Source organism: Arvicanthis niloticus, chromosome 23 (genome assembly GCF_011762505.2).
Source record: "Arvicanthis niloticus isolate mArvNil1 chromosome 23, mArvNil1.pat.X, whole genome shotgun sequence".
NCBI lineage: Eukaryota > Metazoa > Chordata > Mammalia > Rodentia > Muridae > Arvicanthis > Arvicanthis niloticus.
The window spans coordinates 39964898-39985358 of NC_133430.1; the positions used below are offsets into that span (position 1 = coordinate 39964898).

The 20461-nt window shown below is 43.4% G+C and overlaps 1 protein-coding gene across 2 annotated transcripts in view; it reads left to right on the forward strand.

Annotated features, from left to right (window-relative positions):
* Esr2 (estrogen receptor 2) overlaps positions 1-20461 on the forward strand; it is a 55380-nt gene that overhangs the window by 27785 nt on the left and 7134 nt on the right. Inside the window, exons 5-8 of one of the 2 annotated variants that reach the window (XM_076921980.1) lie at positions 3609-3908; positions 7630-7768; positions 8610-8663; positions 15886-16019. In XM_076921980.1, the coding sequence (XP_076778095.1) occupies positions 3609-3908; positions 7630-7768; positions 8610-8663; positions 15886-16019 (627 nt within the window). The remainder of the gene's footprint in view (positions 1-3608; positions 3909-7629; positions 7769-8609; positions 8664-15885; positions 16020-20461) is intronic. The other variant, XM_076921981.1, reaches the window with a different exon arrangement.

Genomic DNA, 20461 nt, shown 5'->3' on the forward strand with positions numbered 1-20461 from the left:
TGAAAATTTCAGCCCCTTTTTCCTAAGCAAAAGAATTCTTTTGCAGTTCTAACTGGAATCAGCTTTTGATCTTCCGGAAGTGCCGCTGTCTAGGTTCTTGCTTTACCTTCTTTGTTCAAAAACTATTATTATTATGTTTGATTCATTCAGTGCTGTGTGTTTATGTGTGTGTGTGTATGTGTGTGTGTGTGTATGTGTGTGTATGTGTGGTGTGTGTGTATGTGTGGTGTGTGTATATGTGTGTGTGTATGTGTGGTGTGTGTGTGTATGTGTGGTGTGTGTGTGTATGTGTGGTGTGTGTGTGTATGTGTGTGTATGTGTGCGTGTATGTGTGTGTGTATGTATGGTGTGTGTGTGTGTGTGTGTGTGCACGTGCTGAGGATTGAACCCAAGGCCTTGGGCACACTAGACAAGCACTCTACCACTGAGCTCCACAGCAGCCCTTGTACCATGATTTTTTTTAAATATAGGTTTATATTTTCTGTTTTTTTTTTTTTTTTTTTTTTTTATAATTACTTCTTGGATGTCGACATTCCTGTGGTAATTCTTCTCCATTCCCCAAACACATGAATGATGTGGTTTCTTAAAAATTGTTTAGTGGGAAATGTCCTGAACTGTTATAGATTCGTTTTATGTGTTTGAGTATTTTGCCTGCGTGTGTGTACATCATGTGCATGCCTTGTGCTCCTGGAGGTCAGGAGGGGCTGTTGGGTCCTCTAACCTGGTTGTGAGCCTCCATGAGGTGCTGGGAATGGAGCCTGTCTTCTGCAAAGGTGCTAAGTGCTCTTGAGAGATGAGCCATTTCTCCAGCTCCTGTCATCCTTATTCATTTTCAGATTTGGATGACACATCAGTCAGCTGGGAAGATAACTCTAGATTCAAGGAGACCCAGGCGTGGTCATACAGGGGTTAGGATGCACAACCACTCCTGGCTTTCCTCCTCCTCATCTTAAAAACATAACTTTATTAAGTTCTGATTCATAAGCTTACAATAACAAAACTATTTTGGTACTAGTCTGGGCATAGAAATACAGATCAGTAAGACTGAGTAGAGAATCAGGAATAAGTGACCTGTATAAATAAATATTTATTACTGACAGGCATTTACAACTGGTAGAAAAAAAGCTTAGGGTATAATTTGTATAGGGAAAACTGTTTATCTATTTGGGGAATATGACCTGAAATATCAGCTTCAGGTAATACAAACGTGTCTGTAATACAAACATGTTTAAAATTCCAAATAGATTTTTTTTTTTTTTTTGGTTTTTCGAGACAGGGTTTCTCTGTGTATCCCTGGCTGTCCTGGAACTCACTCTGTAGACCAGGTTGTCCTCAAACTCAGAAATCCACCTGCCTCTGCCTCCCAAGTGCTGGGATTAAAGGCCTCCCAAGTGCTGGGATTAAAGGCGTGTGCCACCACCGCCCGGCCCAAATAGATTTTTAACCACGCAAGTGTTTATGAAGATAAAGGAGAACACTTTTTAAAATCTTTCTGTGAAACAAATTGACCATTCATTAAGGCTTTAAAATTTTTTTATTTAAAAAATTATTTATTTTTATTTTATGTTTATTGGTGTTTTGTCTGCATATATGTTTGTGTAAGGGTATCAGTTCCCCTGGAACTAGAGTTACTTACAGACAGTTGTGAGCTGCTGTATAGGTGCTGGAAATTGAACCTGGGTCTTCTGGAAGAACAGCCAGTGCTCTTAACCACTGAGCCACAAGCCATGTGAGCAAGTTTAAATACACAAAACAAGCTGCATGTAATCTATCAATCAGCAGAAAGCTTTTAATGGATATATGTTTTGTTTCAACAAATTGGCTTCTTTGAATTCATTATAAAGAAGCAATTGAATCTACCCACAAGGCACATTTTTGGTGTAATACTTAATAAAGAAATTATAACATCACAGACTTACATCAGCATGGGCCATTTTAGTTTTTGGTTTTTGAGGGATGGTTTCCTGCACTCTTTAGCTGAGACTGGCCTGGAACTTGCTATGTGTCTCAGGTTGGCCTAGGATTTGTGATGATTCTCTATGCTTGGTTTCCAGGCCTGTTCTGCTATGCCCAGAGCAATGCTGGATTTTAAAAATAGGTATTATATTACTAGAACAGAATGCCTTACAGGCTGTGAACTTTGTTTATTATTTCGTGTGTGTGTGTATGTGTGTGTATGTGTGTGTGTGTGCACATTACAGCACATCCATGGAGCTCAGACCAGTTTGGGGAATCAGTTTTTCCTTGTCACTTAGTTGGGACAAAGTCTCTCTTGTTCTTTCTAAGCACTGCATTCTCTAGCTTAGCTGGCCTCTGGACCTCTGGGCAGCGCTCTTGTCTCTGGCCTCTATCTTGCTGTAGGAGAGAGAGAGCTGGGATTGTGTATGTGCACTACATACATGGCTTCAGCTGCTGCGTCTTCGTCTTCGTCTTCATCTTCGTCTTCTCCTTCTCCTTCTCCTCCTCCTCCTCCTTCTCCTTCTCCTTCTCCTCTTCCTCCTCCTCCTCCTTCTCCTTCTCCTTCTCCTCTTCCTCCTCCTCTTCCTCCTCCTCTTCCTCCTCCTCTTCCTCCTCTTCCTCCTCTTCCTCCTCCTCTTCCTCCTCCTCTTCATCCTCCTCTTTATCCTCCTTCTCTTCTTCCTCCTCTCCATCCTCATCCTCCTCTTCCTCCTCCTCTTCCTCCTCCTCTTCCTCTTACTCCTCCTTCTCTTCTTCCTCTTCCTTGTTCTTTTTCTGAGACAGGGTCTCACTATGTAGTTCTGGCTCTCCTGGAACTCACTATGTAGATCAGGCTGGCCTCCACTCACCTCTGTCTCCTGAGTACTGGGATCAAAGGCATGTGTCTCTATGTCTGGCATATAAGGCTTCTTTTACTTGAATTCTGGGTGTTGAATTCAGGTCATTGAAGTTTTTATGTGGCTAGAAACGTTACTCACAGAGGCTTTTTTCCCAGCCCAGGTGACATATTTTCAATAATATAAAGAGCGGTTTATGAAATAATGTATTTACTATGATTCTAACTTTGTTTATAAATCATAAAAAGGCATAAAAGAAAAAATACTGAAAGAATTTATGACAAAGTTAATCTTCTTTTGTATTTTCCAGGGTTTTTCAGTTAATTTATTTGAAATATATTTGTTTAAGTATATAAAAAGAAAAAATACAAGTATACAAATATTTTTAAAATGTTGTTAGCATATATCATTTACTAGCTGGAATATCAATGTTAAAGTCCTGGCTTTTTCTCCTTTTCTACTTGAGGAAAATTCCTAACTTCATATCTCAGAACTTAGAGTCTATCAGCATACTTTAGAAGAGAAACAGATTTCAGGAGCCAGTGATAACCTTGAAGCAGAACAGAAGTTCCCAAACACATTGTGTTAATATACCCAGACAGTAGTTATCTTTGTCCATGGTCCACAGTCTCCAAAATATAAACTGGAATGATATCAGTGATGTTGCCACTGCTGTCAATACAGCTGGGGCTGGGAGTTGAACTCAGGGCCTTGTGTATGCAAGTCAAACACTTAACCTACTTACCTACAGCCTCAGCCCCTCACTGGTTTAGACTGGTCATTCAGTGAGTTGTCATCTGTTCTCCTCTTTAGGGTCCAGAAGAGAAAGGTGTGGGTACCGTATAGTACGGAGGCAGAGGAGTTCCAGCGAGCAGGTGCACTGCCTGAGCAAGACCAAGAGAAACAGTGGGCACGTACCCCGGGTGAAGGAGCTGCTGTTGAGTGCCCTGAGTCCGGAGCAGCTGGTGCTCACCCTGCTGGAAGCTGAGCCACCCAATGTGCTAGTGAGCCGTCCCAGCATGCCCTTCACCGAGGCCTCCATGATGATGTCCCTCACTAAGCTGGCTGACAAGGAACTGGTGCACATGATTGGCTGGGCCAAGAAAATCCCTGGTAGGACTCTCTACATCCTGACTTCATTTTATTCTATTCGTTTGTAACAAGGCCTATCACTCACATTTTGGGGGCAGTAAACTTTGCCTGGCTACATAATAGTGTGTTTGATACTTTGTTTTGTAACCTTTTCTTTATAAGGTTTTTTGTTTGTTTGTTTGTTTGTTTGTTTGTTTGTTTGTTTTTACGAGACATGGTTTCTCTGTGTAGTCCTGGCTGTCCTGGAACTCACTCTGTAGACCAGGCTGGCCTCGAACTCAGAAATCTTCCTGTCTCTGCCTCCCAAGTGCTGGGATTAAAGGCGTGTGCCACCACCACCACCCGGCTTTTTTTTTTTTTTTTTTTTTAAAAACATTCAATTTTATATATGAACACAACTACAGGTGACCAAGGAAGCCAGAGGTGTCAGAGCCCCTGAAGCTGATGTTATAGGCAATAGTGAGTCCAGTGTGGGTGCCAGGAATTGAGCTCAGCTTAAGTGCTGGGAATAGAATTGGGTCCTCTGCAAGAGCAGCACATGCTCTTAAACTGTTGAGCAAAATTTGTGATTTATAACGGTGGTGATTTTTCCTTCTACCTTGACATATATAACAACATGTCCTGGAAGGTTAGAGTCTGTTTAGAATTCCCAGACTCTCAGGTTTTATATGAAGTAGAGTAATTCAGGAAGCATGGTATATAGGACCTCTTTCTCCATCTGCCTTTACTTTTGACTCCTAGATCCATCCCCACACACTGCAATACTGGTTATACCCACATCTCCTACACAAGCCTGTTGCTTCTTTCTTATGTCCAGTTGTGGGCTGGGACAGAATCTAAGGAGGGACCTACCCTGGCTTTGGAACTGGACTTAGGATCACTTGGGCAAGTCTAGGGTCTTGGGGCCTGGTTAAAAGGTGGAAATATGAATTTCATGTTGATGTCTCTTGTCTGTTAACACTGCAGCTTTTGAGGAAAGGTATGGTCAGATTGGGACAAGATAGAGCCAGTCTCACAGTGAGAGGGTAAAAGGTATGTCAGATGCTAAGAAGGAAAGTACAAACTATCATTCCAACAGAGAAAGGATCAGTATTAGATACAAATAGGGTAAACCAGCAGTTGAAGCTTCACGCATCAATGGTCCAGTAACTTCACGCGATTAATGTGGAACATGCAGAGTATGTAGCATTTCGTCCTAGAAAGTGAATATTTCACCAGACCCCACCTAGTCTTCAACTTATGATGGTTTAGCTCACAGTTCTTCACTGTGGGTGTGATGGTTGAAAATACACACTTCTACTCATTCCGGCTCATTCTACTCATTCTGGCTTTCTCCTTCAGTATAAGATTCAAGAGATCACTTAAGCTATTTGATGCTTCATTGCAAAATAGGTCTTGTACTAAATGGTGTTGCCAAACTGTTCAAAGCATGTTTAAGGTAGGCTAGGCTGAGCTATGATGTTGAATAATTAATTTTATTAAATACACTTATTCTAAAATATTATTGTGAGCATATTGGTATTATTATTACATGTGTGTGCACATGTAATAATGATAACAATCAAACTCACATCATCAGGCTCGCATGCAAAGCACTTTTACTGGCTGAGATGTTGAGCTGGCCCTACATTTTGTTGTTCTGAGATGAAAATTTCAGGGTGGGCCATCCACTTATTTTACAGCCATCAATAAATAAAGTCTCCGTTTTTCTGAAATCTAAGGCAGGCTGAGGTTCCCATAGCCCAGTGGCAGCAGGGGCAGTAGCTGTGTGAGCAAATTGTAAAGATTTGGCATTGTTGAGTGGGTGGACGACGAGCTACAGATGCCGTGGCCCCAGGTGCAGGTCTGTTGGCTGGGCCCCATTTCTGCCGAGCTTCCTGGAGTGCATCGGCCTTCCAGCTTTGTTTTGTCTAGTGTGTCCACCTTTGCCAGGATTATTTCATTTTGTCTGCTGTTTCCAAGAGAAGGAAAACACCAAGGCACTTTCCTCTAGTTTGTACTTCGAGTGTTTTCCAAACACCATTTGCGGGATCTCACAGGAAGAATGGAGATGAGACTACTTACTATAAAAAGCTAGTCAGCTTTTGGCCTGCCCCTCCCCCATTAGCTTTTCTCCAAGCCTAGTGTTTTGGAAGGTTTGCAAGTGTTTTACATAGGACTGTGAGTGAGATTGAAAAGTGTATGCGTGTCAGGAACCCAAGCGAAGCACAAGCATTTGGCTCTGGAAAGGACTTGCCCATCTGTGAAGGGTGTGTGTGCGCGTGTGCGCGCATTCACTTGTGTGTGAGTCTAGAGGCCAGGGGTTGACACTGGTGTCTTTCTCAGTTGTTTGCCACCTGATATTGTGGTATAGGCTCTCCCACTAAACTTGGAGTTCGTTGATTGACTAGACTGGCTGGCCAGTGAGCTCCAGAGGCCTTTCTGTCTCTTTCTCCCTAATGTTGGCATTATAGGCTGGTGCTACACGCTACTGAGGATAAAACTCAGGTCCTCATAATTTCCTGGCCAGACTTTACTGACGGAGCCGTCTCTCTAGCTTTGCATTTGTCCATTTTTACATTCATGTTCCAGTTACTTCTTCATTGTGCACATTTACAGTTCTATCATTTAAAGGATTGAACATGTGGGCTTTTGCATTGTAGGAGCACTGGTAAGTTATTTATAAGAAATCTTACCTGTAGGGGATTCTCAGGAGGCAAGAACACTTTCATTTTTCCTACAAGAAAACCAGATTTGATGAAAGATTAAATTACCAGTGGGGGGTAGAGAGGTAGTTTAGTAATAGAACCTGTACCTACCATGTTCAGAACATGGACCTACCATGTTCAAGACCCTGGCTCTGCTTCCTAGCATTTATGCACATACACAAGTGCATGTTCACGCACATGCACGTGTGCGTGCGCACACACACACACAGTTACTAGTTAAAAAGGGACTAAGCTGATGTTCAAAACAGAATCCATCTCACTCAAAGGCTATGCCTTTGACCACTGTGTTTATGTTTTGCGGTTCCCTCTTATTATTGTGTGTTATGGAAGAAGTTCCTACGTCCCCGGCTTTGTGCTAAAGACATTCACTCCCCTAGAGATTCTGTGTTCCATTCCAGTTCTGTGGCTAATTCGTGCCATGAGAGTGTCATCTTCTTATGGTCTGTCATCCTTGCTCTTTAGGGTGGAAGCACCTGGAGACAGCACCTTTACCCAGAATAGTCCCAGCTCTGCATGGGAAATGTTACAGTCAGACAAACTATTTTAGTTGAAGCCTTGGCTGTCTGCAGGGGCGGGCACTGCTCTCTGCTTACTTCCCACCTCTCCCATCATCTAGACTCTAGTTACCCCATCCATCCACCCTCCAAGCCATGGATTGGGACAGACAGGCAGCCCCTCTGACAGGTGAGCTCTGACTTCCTCAGTAGGACACAGGAGTGATGAGGCCCACACACCCACAGCTAACAAGCCTTAGCTCTGCCTTTTGGGTCCTTTCTAGCATTCTTCTGGGGAGCCAAGGGCTCTTTAGAAATACTAAACAAAGGTTTGTTTTCTGAAGGGATCGGAGGCTGGAAACTGCAAGTTGCACACCTGAGGTTCCTTTAACCCACATTTAATCACCTCTTTGAACCACCAATTGATTCCTTCCCTATGTTGTCTGGGTTCCCTTGGCATTTAATAACTTGCCATTCTGCCTTTATAGATGGGTTGCTGAGGGGGAGGGAGGTGTGTTTCATGGACTCTTGTCTCCCCAGGCTTTGTGGAGCTCAGCCTGTTGGACCAAGTCCGGCTCTTGGAAAGCTGCTGGATGGAGGTGCTGATGGTGGGACTGATGTGGCGCTCGATCGACCACCCTGGCAAGCTCATCTTTGCCCCGGACCTTGTTCTGGACAGGTGAGAAAAAGCGCATTGTATTTCATCTCTGATCTGTTTAACTAAACAGAGAGGGAACAAAGTCCTAGGTGTCACAGTTAAATTCTCACGTGAAGGGGCAGCTAGAGGATGATAACCCTACCCATTCCTTCACTGGGCCCAGAGCCCATGAAGAAGAGAGCATGGGTACCAGACTCATATCCCACAATCCATTCCGATCAGTTTTGCAGCAACAGTCCTGGGCTTTGGCAGGGAACTGCATCCTGCAAGGTATTGGCCACTGAGTGCACAGTCAACATAGATTCTTTTTTTTTTTTTTTTTTTTTTTGCATTAAAAATTCTGTACTTACATTATATTCTTAAGTTACCCTGAAGTTGAATGATGTTACATTGTATGATGTATGTTACATCATACATCATGGGCAGGTGATAAAACTCTTTTGGGCCTTCCTGAGCTATAGCTTTAATGCTAATAGTATCATTTATCTCTAATAGCATTTTTGGAACATGTGGTGGGAGAGCTTTTTATTAAGGCCAAGTGAAAGTTAACAGATGCTGGGACATGACAGTGCTCTGTCACAAAATGGGTTAAATTTAGTTGTCTTTTGGAGATGGCCCAGAGCAGGAACTAAACTTGGATTAGTTGAAATGTTTCTAGAAGATAAGCTGGTATATCCTACAACAGCCAAGCTTTGTTGTAGGAAAAATGGAAACTTTTGGCCTTTCGAGTGGTTCAGAAACTCTCATGGAAAGAGTTCTAGTGTTTAATGTTCAGACTGTGCAGAGAGCAGGAGGATACCTGGTGCTGTGAACCTGAAGTGCCCGCCCCAACTCTTGCATCGTAATCCTGTTACCACTTTAGGTCCTCAGAAGACCCTCACTGGCACGTTGCACAGATGAAGAGTGCTGCCCCAAGGTATCAGCATCCATTCTGCCTGTTGTCATGGATGACACTGCCAAAGAACACTGTTCTGAGTAACAGAGGTGTTTTGGTGGAGAACAAATCCTGTGGGAAGAGAGCTGAAGCATGGGATGTGGCTTGAGCAGGTGGTGGACAAGAGAGGGAGGCTTTGGAAGGCCAGAGCAGTGGGGCAGATACCAGGCCCTCCAGTGACCATCGAATAGCTAAACTTATTGGCTGGTGTGTGCCAGGTACCATCCCAAGCACTCGATGTGTGTCATCTTATTCAATCTTCCCGGAAGCCCTTTTGGAAGAAGCCCGGTTCAACATCCCAGTTCTTCAGTTAAGGAAGGGGGAAATGAAGTAATTGGCTTACAGCTGCAGGGTGGAAAGTGATGGAGCTAGACACAGTGGGATCTGGTTCTAAAGTCCACATGGGTCACAGTCCCCCGTGGGAAGAAGACTGGAAAGGAAAAGAGGAGGCAAAAGGCAAATTGATTTTATCATTTATTCTCGTCTTAGAAAACAGCCCTAGGACCTACTCAGTTTCTACCCACTTTGGAAACACATGCCTACTGTCACCTCAAGATTGTCAGTCAAGCCAAAAGGCCAAATACCCAGCCAGGCCATTGTCTCTGTCTCTGTCTCTGTCTCTGTCTCTGTCTCTGTCTCTGTCTCTGTCTCTCTCTCTCTCTCTCACACACACACACACACACACACACACACACACACACACACACACACACAAACACACATGTAATTCTACTACATCATCTGTTGTACCCATTGGTGCGTACTGGGGTTAAAATTATTTTACTTTTTGTTTTGGTTTCTAGATGGATGCCAAATCTAGTGTCTCAGTAACTGAGTCACGGTGGAGAACATGATGGGCGTAAATTAAACGTTCTTTAACCTCGAGAAGAATATGTAGGTGTTACTGTAAGGAATCCTGAACTTCATGAATATTATGATATATGAATATTAGACAGCTAGTAAAAGACACAAAAGGCAGGTTGTGGTCATGTGTGTCTGCAATTTGTGCATGTATGCTGAAGCCAGAGAATCATGAGTTCAAGGCTGGCATAGACTATATAGACAAACCCAGTCTAAAAAAAAAAAGCAAAACAAAGTTTTTCTTAAAAATTATTTCAGAAGATCCGTATTAGTCTTTATGACTATATAGTTGGTTCTGTCACATAGCTTTAGTATATTTCATTGATACAGAAGAAGTAGTTTTAGGTGTTATGAATGAATTTACATTAAGAAGATAGGTTTTTGGAGTACCTACTGGTGTTTATTTTATTTTTAAAATGATATGTTTTTTGTTCATTTGTGTAGGGAACTGTGCACAGGCCACAGCTTGTGTGTGGAGGCAGGAAAACAACCTGAGAGATTTGGTTCTCTCCTACCCTGTGGGTCCTAGGGGCAAAAACAGGCTTGTCAGGCTTACTGGCAGGTAGCTTTACAGGTGCAATCATCTCACCAGCACATGCGTGGTTTCTGTTGATAGTTTTTAAATTATTATTATTTAAAAACTGTGCATATACAATTTTTTTTGCCTATATGCACTTCTGTGTACTATGTCATACCTGGTGCCTGTGGAGGTCGGAAGAGGGCATCTGATTCCCTGGAACTGGAGTTGAAGATGGTTGTGAGATACCATGTGTGTGCTGGGAATTGAATCTGGTCCTCTGGAAAAGATTTTTTTTTTTTTTTTTTTTTTTCCCAAGACAGAGTTTCTCTGTGTAGCCCTGGCTGTCCTGGAACTCACTCTGTAGACCAGGCTGGCCTCGAACTCAGAAATCCACCTGCCTCTGCCTCCCAAGTGCTGGGATTAAAGGCGTGCGCCACCACCACCCGGCAGAGATGTTCTTAAAAGCCATCTCCCAGTGTATTCTTAAATATTACTGTTAGGACTGGAAGTGTAGTTCAGTGGTTAGGTGCTTGCATGAGGCTTTGGAATTTGATCCCAGCATGACAAAACAAAACAAAATTAAGTTAAAAACCTAATATTGTTTTTAACACCTTAACTCAGTGAAGTCTAAAATTTCAAGTCTAAGATTCAGTACAAGTCACAGAAGAAAATCTATTTTTTTTAAACTTTTTTTTTCCCCATGAGACTTAGTGAGAGAGTCACACAGGAGATAGAGACAGCAGGATTTGAACTTGCAAAGGAGAGCACGGAGGCCCTCTGGTGGGCAGACACTTAAGGCATGCGCCACCACTGGCTTGCAGAAAAATCTACTTTTAAGTTAGGTGTGGTGACACACGCTTGTAATTTCATCCTCTGGAAAGCAAAGGTCAGGAGTTCAAGGTAAATCTTAGCTACATAGAGAGCTTGAGGCTAGCCTCAACTACCTGAGATAATACCTCAAAAAAAAATATATATATATATATACACATATATACATGTATATATGCATATACACATACACACACACATATATATATACATATATATAACACATTTTGTTTTTTGTTTTTGTGACAGGGTTTCTCTGTTTAGCCTTGGCTGTCCTGGAACTCACTCAGTAGACCAGGATGGCCTTGAACTCAGAAATCCACCTGCCTCTGCCTCCCAAGTGCTGGGATTAAAGGCGTGTGCCACCACCACCCGGCTTTTTAACACATTTTAACATAAATTAACATAAAGAAATTGCTTATTCAAAGTTAGGGAAAGAAGTCCTGTTATAAATGTTAGAAAAACTTTTTGCAAAGTGAATAAATAATTCACAGTACTTGGAAAGTAACTGTCTTCTGGACCGTCCTGTGAGAACCCCTTCTCGTGGGGTTTCCCTTGAAAGCAAGCGTCAAGCACTTGTTTTAGGTTTTTTTGTCATTGTTGTTTTGTTTTTACTTTTGGTGTTGGGTAGAAAACGGAGAGCCTCAGGCTTTCTAAGCTGACACAGAGTTCAGCCCCACCTGAGCCATTTGTTCTTACTGAAATGTCTACAGAAAAGGAAACAAAACAAAAACCTTGGATGCACTGAGAATGAGAGAAAAGCCTGGTGATTTCGGCTTATTTGTAATGAGGTAGGGTTTTGGTTTGTTTGTTTTGTTTTGTTTTGTTTGGCATCCACTAGAAACATAAATTAATGTGAAGATCTGTTTTAGAACCTGAGTTTTCATTTGCTCCCAAATGTCTATGTGGCTGGCAAGATAGCTCAGTGGGTAGAGGAGCTTTTCACCAAGACTGATGACTTTAGTGTGACCCCCTAAGACCCTCCTGGTAAAAGGAGAGAACTGACACTTCATGCCCCCCCCCACACACACACATGAGCTCACATGCAAATACACACAAGCACACACACAAAGACGCACATGCACACACACACACAAATGTAATTTAAATAAAAATGTATGCTGAGACTTTTTGTACATCACCAGGAAACTGTCTGCCGAGCTGTTGCAGGACAGGGGAGGATGTTTAGAGCTGGCTAGGACCAGCTGTGAACACTGACAGGGCTCTTGGGACTCCTGCAATTTTGAATGTCCTTACAGGCTGCATTCATATTCAATATTGATATGCTAAATGGCCTTGAAGATCATTGGCTTTTACTCCTAAATTTCAATGTACTATTTCAGCCAAGTATTTTTACTTTGGTTAAATATTTATGAAGTCTTTCCCATGTGCTAAGCCTTATCCCTTGTCCAGTTGCCACACCTACTGGTGTGGAACCAGCAGCCAGAGATACAGGTAGAAAATAGGCAACCCCAAAGCCGAGACAAACCCACTCAATATTTTGTTGTTGTATCAAACAGAATGGGTTTTTTTTTTAAATGAAAAAGTAATCAAGTAAGAAGTTTTTCAACATGTAATTCCTAATTTAATCTTTATTTGGCACTAATTCAAAGCATACTTCTATAACATTCCAATCACACGTCTCTGTCTTTAGCTTCAATCTCTTAACCCTGCCCTAACTTCTTATTCATAACTCGGTTTCAGTCTTCAATGAATGGCATGGTTCCTTCCGTAGAAGCCCCTCCTCACTTCATTCTATACAATTCATCTCAAAGCAGAAGGTTCCTAAGAGCTACTTAAGAGGAGTGCTTTGTATCCCTCATATATTGTCTAAAAATGTATTTACTTTCTATAGCCTGTGACGTGTCACTGAAGATGTTTGAACCCTGCATAAAGTGAACTGGTTGCCTGTCCCTACCTGCTGGAAAGGAGACAGCCAGGCCTGGTTCTTTAGGATTGATTGTTTAGACTGGAGCTTTTTCTGTAAGGTGCACCCAATACCTGAACACCTCCGTTTTGGAATATTAATTTTATTACGATGAAATGTTTTCAGTAAGGAAATAGGAGTATTCCTCCTGATATTTAGGGCCTTTTCTTTGGCGTGGGTGGCAACTTCTGGAAAATAGGACTGATCTCAGTTGGGTTGATTTATCCTTTGGGGAAGTGTGTGTGTGTGTGTGTGTGTGTGTGTGTGTGTGTGTGTGTGCATAGTTCCACTTGAGTTGGAGTTTTACAGAAGAATAAAGAGTCAAATTATTAAACCATCAACACACAGTTGGGCATGGTGAGCCCCACCTATACTAGTTCTGGGGAGGCGAAGACAAATTTGAAGCTAACCTGGGCTACGTAGTTAGACTTTGTCTGAAATAAAGCAAAATAAGCAGAAGAAAGCGAGAACATCAGTGCTAGAGTCAGTGTCTACTCATCATCTTTGGTGGTTTTTTTTTTCTAAGAGCAGCTTCTCTGGGCACCATATATCTCGAAGCTCAGCACCCACAATTTCAAGCAATGATATCTCAGCAGGCAGAGGGTGTGATGACTTGGCTCCAGGGCACCCAGTGCACAGGTATCTCCTCCCCACTTCCTGGATTCAAGGCTCTGCCATCCTTCCAGGAACTTACACTGAGGAGGAGGGCTGGGGGGGGGGGGTATGAAGATGGGGTGTATGGTGTAGCAGGGTTTGTACAGAGTTTGGCATTCTGCACAGGGCTCTGAATCTCCAAGATGTTGTTTTAACCTGTGAGTGGTTTCTGGGGTCACTTTACAGTTGCAGGAAGATGCCACTGTTTACAGAAGTTCCCATTTCTATCAGGCAAAGTGAGCAGATGCTTGCGGTTGTGTGTGTGTGTGGGGGGGGGTATGTGAATGTAAGTATATATATATATATGTGAATGTATGTGTATGTATATCTATATGTATGTATCTATGTGTGTGTGTCTATATGTTTAGTATGTGAGTGCAGTAGTGTATATTTGTGTATGTGTGTGTATATATATATATGTGTGTGAATGTATGTGCATGTATATATATATATGTGTGAGCGCATATGTGTGTGTATGTGTGTGGTAGGGTATGTGAATTTAAGTGTATACATGTGTGAATGTATGTATATGTATATCTATATGTATGTATCTCTGTGTGTATCTATATGTTTAGTATGTGAGTGCAGGAGTATATATTTGTGGATGTGTGTGTGGGTATATATGTGAATGTATGTGTATGTATATATGTATATGTGTGTGTGTGTGTGTGTGTGTGTGTGCATATGTGTGTGTATGGCCCCTGAATGCTGCGGAATATAGTATCCTGGTAAGCTGCAGTCACAACTAAGCACCTAATAACCAGGATGGGTGGTATGTGGTGGTGTTAGGTCATATGACTTCTGCAAAGGTTCTCTCCTGAAAGCCCACACGCATTAGACGTGACTTGGTTTGGGTGAGAGGAGACAGTGAGCAGTTAGGTTTCTCATTTTGTGTTTGGTTGTTGTCTTACCTCAACCTCCCTTTGTCATCTCATAAAAATTCAGAGCAGACTCCACAGGCCCCCACTGCTGCTGTGCTGCTGTCACTGTGCGCTGCTGTCACCATGTGCTGCTGTCACCGTGTGCTGCTGTCACCATGTGCTGCTGTGGTGCCTGTCACTGTGTGCTGCTGTCACCGTGTGCTGCTGTCACCGTGTGCTGCTGTCACCGTGTGCTGCTGTGGTACCTGCCACTGTGTGCTGCTGTCACCGTGTGCTGCTGTCACCGTGTGCTGCTGTCACCGTGTGCTGCTGTCACCTTGTGCTGCTGTCACCGTGTGCTGCTGTCACCGTGTGCTGCTGTCACCTTGTGCTGCTGTCACCGTGTGCTGCTGTGGTGCCTGTCACTGTGTGCTGCTGTCACTGTGTGCTGCAGGCTTTCAGGATCCGGGTGGATTTGTGGTGAAATCATCTAACCGTTAGTCAAGGGCCTCCAGGACTCTACCATGGAAGAGAACAGTTTTTGAGAGCCGTGATGTGTGTCTAGCTGGTGTGAGGAGAAACTGGTGCTTTCCGGTTCATATATGATAATTTATTTCAAAGGTAGATATAACAGTTCATTCCTATGAGGCACACTTAAAAGGTTTGCCTAAAACTTTTGTTTAAAATAAAGAAAAACTTTCAGGCTGGGTGGCATGACACACATCTGTAATTTCAGCATTTCAGAGGTAGAAGTAGGAAGACCAGAAGATGAAGGCTGACCTAGGCTACATAGCAGGACCCTGTCTCAACACAACAACACAACAACAACAACAACAACAAACAAACCAAAACCTAAACAAACAAAAAACCCACATCGGCAAGTAGGAAGATTGTCACTTGTCCCCATGACTGTCTGCCTTCCCTGACTAACCCACCCTCAACTGTAATTTCGTGGTGTGACGCTTTTGCTTTCTTCAAATGCTACTTAAATGTCTTTTAACTCCTAGACCAGTTTCTAAATTCAGCCCTATGTGTGATAATATAAAGGTTTGTTTTTCTTGAAATACTTGGTCCTGCCAGTCTCTCTCATCAGCATTTCGTGACGGGAGTGTGGGATCACCCTTTGTAATAAGCCTAGTCATTTTCCGTGAGCCTGTTTGACACGATGGTTTGTATATAAGCCATAGAAGTAGCAACTTCTTCAAGAAATTCTTATGCAGTGAGGGAGAAGGCACCATGTAGCCCCACTGCATACTTCTGCCTGAAAAAAAAAAACAGTTTAAGAATTTTTAGATGTCCCATTTTTAATTTCCCCTCCTCTTCAGTATTAAGGATTTAACCTACAGCCTTATGAATGCTAGACAAGTGTCCTACCATTGAGCCTGCACCCAAGCAGACCTTGTTTTCTCTATATGGCCATAGTGCTAGTGACTTCCTATGGCTAAGTGGCCTTCAGGTATAGTCAGAAGATGTACAAGATGGAACTTGAGATGAAGGCTCTTGATGGCTGCCTAATGCTATGTGTTCCTTCAATTCCCAAATGAACTCTTGCAGGGATGAGGGGAAATGCGTAGAAGGGATTCTGGAAATCTTTGACATGCTCCTGGCGACGACATCAAGGTTCCGTGAGTTAAAACTCCAGCACAAAGAGTATCTCTGTGTGAAGGCCCTGATCCTCCTCAACTCCAGTGAGTAACTACACGGCCACGCTGTGCTTTCCTGGGCAGAAAGACTGTCAAACTGGTGTGGTGGTCAAGAGGACTGACCTTCTGTTTCATTTAAAAGCCAGAAAATGACCTCCCTTTGACTTCTCCATTTTACATGGGTTTAGACTGTAGTTAACTTTTGCAAACTTGAGAGCATAAGTTATTCATTGGATGAACTTCTGGCAGTGGATTTGAAAAGTGGCCCCGGCCACTTGTTGAGAAAGAAAAGACTGACCTGGAGGTGGTGGTGTATGCCTTTAATCATAGCACTTGGGAGGCAGAGGCAGACAGATTTCTGTGAGTTCAAGGCCAGCCTGGTCTACATAGTGAGTTCCAGGACAGCCCGGGCTACAACAGAGAAACTGTCTCACCAGTGTGGGCAGAGGCCAGGGGTGATGGGGTAGGGGGAGAGTTTGAAAAGAGCAAACTTTACAGTATTTACCATTGAGGCTTTCTTCTTACCAGACATCTTCTATGATCATCATGCTCATCTGTACTTAATGCTTCAGCCTCTATGTTCATACATCTGTTCATTTGTTCAGTAATAACACTTAGGTTATAGTCACGTAGCTTACGGCATCAGGTGAGACAGAAAGCAAGGATGCTGTTCTGAGATGCACAGATCTACAGAATGGAGGGGCAGAGATGCAGGAGAGACCGCAGGAGGGAAAAGCACCAGAGTCTTCAGAGAATGATTGCCTGTTTGGGGAACCGGGTAGTCACAGAAAGGTGGTCACAGGCAACTTTGGGGGCATGTCTGAGTGTAAACGTGTGTTCTGGAAAGGCCACGCCCACTTCCATGGGGAGGAGGGATGACAAAAATGGAGAGGAGACTGAGGCAAAGGTATCCCTAAGGAAAATGAGCCCAAACAGACTTGGTGTGGAAGGAACAAGGGGAGGGGCTTGGCCTCAGAGATGAGTGATTAGGACAGTGTCTCAGCTAAGTGGATGTTTTGGCTTTCCTGGTTTTTCTAATATAAACAATATCTGGTGATTGTGAATAACGCTTAGAAGAAAACCATTCAAGGAAGATAAGAACACTCGGCAGGAACACCACTCCTCACAATGGCCACCATAACCTTGTTACTGTTCCCCCCCGGCTCCTCTCTCTTTCCCTCCCCTTCTCTCCAATATCCATTGATTATTGATTCTAATACCAAAATCAATGGATGCCATTGTCTTATATAAAATGGAGTTGTATCCACCTATACACCCCATGTGTAGCTTCTTATATACTTGACATCATCCCGGGTTCCTTATAACAGCTTACTCAATGTGCTTGCTATGTAGATGGCTGTTATACTACGTTTAGAGAATAGTGACAGACGTGCAAATGTAGGGCCTTTTAAAACATCAGAATTTTTTGAAACCAGCGATCAAATGCAGAGCTTCGCCCATGCTTGGTAAGTGAGCTGACACTCTGTTATCCCCTTGGCCCCAATTTGGCATAATAACAGAAAATTACTATGGAAAGTGCAAAATACGAGTCCTGGCTTATGTTGGCACATTTGACAGATTTTTAAGTTATTCTGTCTGTGGTCGTAAGAGCTCCCAAGTGCTTGCACTTAGATTTTGTCATCTCCCCGTGGACTGGAAGGGAACATCCATAGAGCAGCTCTGGGGAGAACATAGGTGGCTGTCAGACAGTGGTGGGCTCGAGAGTGGAAAGGTAGTTAGGCTGTGAAGGAGAAGGGCGAGGAGCACTGAAGACAGAATCTGAAGGAGCAGAGACCCCTAAGACAACCTTTGGGTGCTTCCTAGTCGGGTAACCTCCTGACCTTACCTGCCTAACAAGGCATCTCTCTGACCCAACACCCTCCTCCCATTTTGTTGCTATTCATCTTTTACAAATTAGTGAGAGTGCTACGTTTATCATGATTAAGGTAACGCAAGAACTGTCTGTCAGGCCTTTCTTTCTTTTCTTGTTTTCTTTTTTCTTTCGGCTTTTCAAGACAGGGCTTCTCTGCGTAGCCCTGGCAATCCATCCTGGAACTCTCATTCTGTACACCAGCCTGGCCTCAAACTCAGAGATCCTTCCTGCCTTTGATATGCCCCTGCCTCTGCCTCTGCCTCTGCCCCTGCCTCCCGAGTGTTAGGATTAAAGGTTCGCACCACTACCTGGCTAGCCAAGCATTTCTAACCCACCTGTTGATGATATCCCCCCATGTGTGCTTCCATTTCTGTCTCTTTATTGGACAAAGGGAGATTTGCTTCAAAAGTACATTCCCAGCTCATCAGTGGAGGTCGCCAAATGTCAGACTTGTTATTCTTCCAGGAGGAATTTAGAACCCTTTCAGAGCCAACTGCTCCTCAGAAGGCGTTTTGTTTGCTGTTAAAACACCATTCTGTTGGGAAACCTTGTAATATCCTGGACATTGGATAGAGCTCTGAGAAAGCTGTTGCCATAGTAATGGGGCAACATTAGCCCAGGACTATAGGTTACCAAATAAAACATAGAAGCAAGCCCAGATTATCTACATCTGTGTAGATGGGCAAGACGGAAGCTCCACCCTTCTTCCTACAGCATCAAATAAAGCTGCCATTGTAGAAGGTGAGGAAGGCCTTGGGATGAAATTGCCATTTGGGGGCAGAAAAATCATTCAAATTTAAGGTAAATCCGATTTTTTGAAAGCTTTTACAGAAACCTCATTGCTTACTTGGCAGTCGTAGTGAATTCATTCTGTTTGACACTGATGTGGGGAAATTGGGATTTGGTTTCTTATGGAAGAATGCTCCTGTTGGAACAGGGGGCTTCTATGCTAGCTCTGAAGGGTTTACAAGAACACCCCCACTTTTTTCTGCATTATTGGCAGTATTAATTTGAAAACAAAATAAAAACCAAAGCAAGGACTAACTTAGTGGACATTAGCTTGTCTCCTCAGCTAAAACAGACTCTGAACAGCCAGGGTTATAGGGTTTGTCTGGTGAGTGCGAGAGGAAAGGGCTGCACCGCTAGTCTGGGCGCTCCTTAAGGCTCTGGCTGAGGGCTAAATTGCTCACTTGTGTTTCAAGGTGAGGGAGGGAAATGACCTCTGAAGTTCACACAGGCTGAGAAACACTTCACATTCTCACCATTCTGTTGGAAAACCTTGTAATATAATAATAGCCACAGTTAGCCCAGGACTCCAGGCTAGCAAATACAACACAGAGGCAAGCCCAGATTATCAAAATATCATGAACTCTTTTAACTACAGTCTAGCACATAGTTCAAGACTATTGGAAGAATTCTCACCTGCTTATGGTCAAAGCCTATAATTCAGTCTTTTGTGCTCCAAGGAAGCCAGGGACCCAGTGATGCAGATCAATTGGAAGAGTGCCAGCCTAGCATGCTTAAGACCGTGTAACTTTGACTACCCATATCCACACTACTCAGAAGCGGGGGGGGGGGGGGGGGGGGTGTGTGTCTAGGGGTGGCAAGCAATGGTAACAAAACAAACAAACAAAAAACACATAATGCTAGCCAGAGTCCAAAGGTAAATTTCACAATACTCAAAATGACTAATTGAAAATTAGTACGTGAAGAAGAAAATATGGTGTTCAGTAGGAGAAAAAAGCCACTCAGTTGGAACGATGACAAAGTGAAATGGATGAAACAGAGCATTAGAGAGTCATTAAAACACTTGCTGCATTTCATATAGAAAGTGTGAGCGGGCAAGGCAGGACCCAGAAAGTCTGAATCGGCCCCAACGGACTTCGAGATGTGCAAACTGTCTCAGAGGGTGAGTTAGCGGACTCACAGACAGCAGTTTTGAAATGACCAGCAGCTGAATGAGGCAACTTCATTCACTCAAAAATCACACAGAAGAAAATTCGTGAAGAAACACACAGGTGAAAATGTTCTAGACTTACTGAAAACTGTAAGCACAGTTTCCAAGAAGCCCTGCTCAAGAACCATGTGGATAGTCATAGAGCAAGGACGGGTCGTCATCAAGTTGCTTAAAGCCAGCTGGAAAGAGAGAAACCATTCTTCTTTCTTTTCCTTGCTATGTACTTCAAGCTGTCCTCAAGCTCCTGATCCCCCTGCCTCAGCTTCCTGAACCGTGTCTGGCTATATTGCCCAGACTGGCTCAAGCCATCTGTGTGTACCAGTGTTTGCAGTAACTGGGAATATTCAGACACATACCACCACACCCAGAGCAGGAAAACGGTAAAGAGCAGATGCGGGAGGGGATGGGATGGCTATACATACAAAGGAACAAAGAGAAAGATGATGGCATATTTCTGTTTTGAAATCTGAGTCAAGAGACAGAGAAACAGGGGCTGGAGAGCGGGGTCAGCCACTATGAGAGCCTGCTGCTTTTGCAGAGGGCTTCTGCTTGGTTCCCAGGATCCACATGGAGACACCTGCAACTCCAGCTCCAGGGGATCTGACACCCTCTTTTGGCCTCCACAGGTACCTGTCTTCATGTGTACCTACACGTATA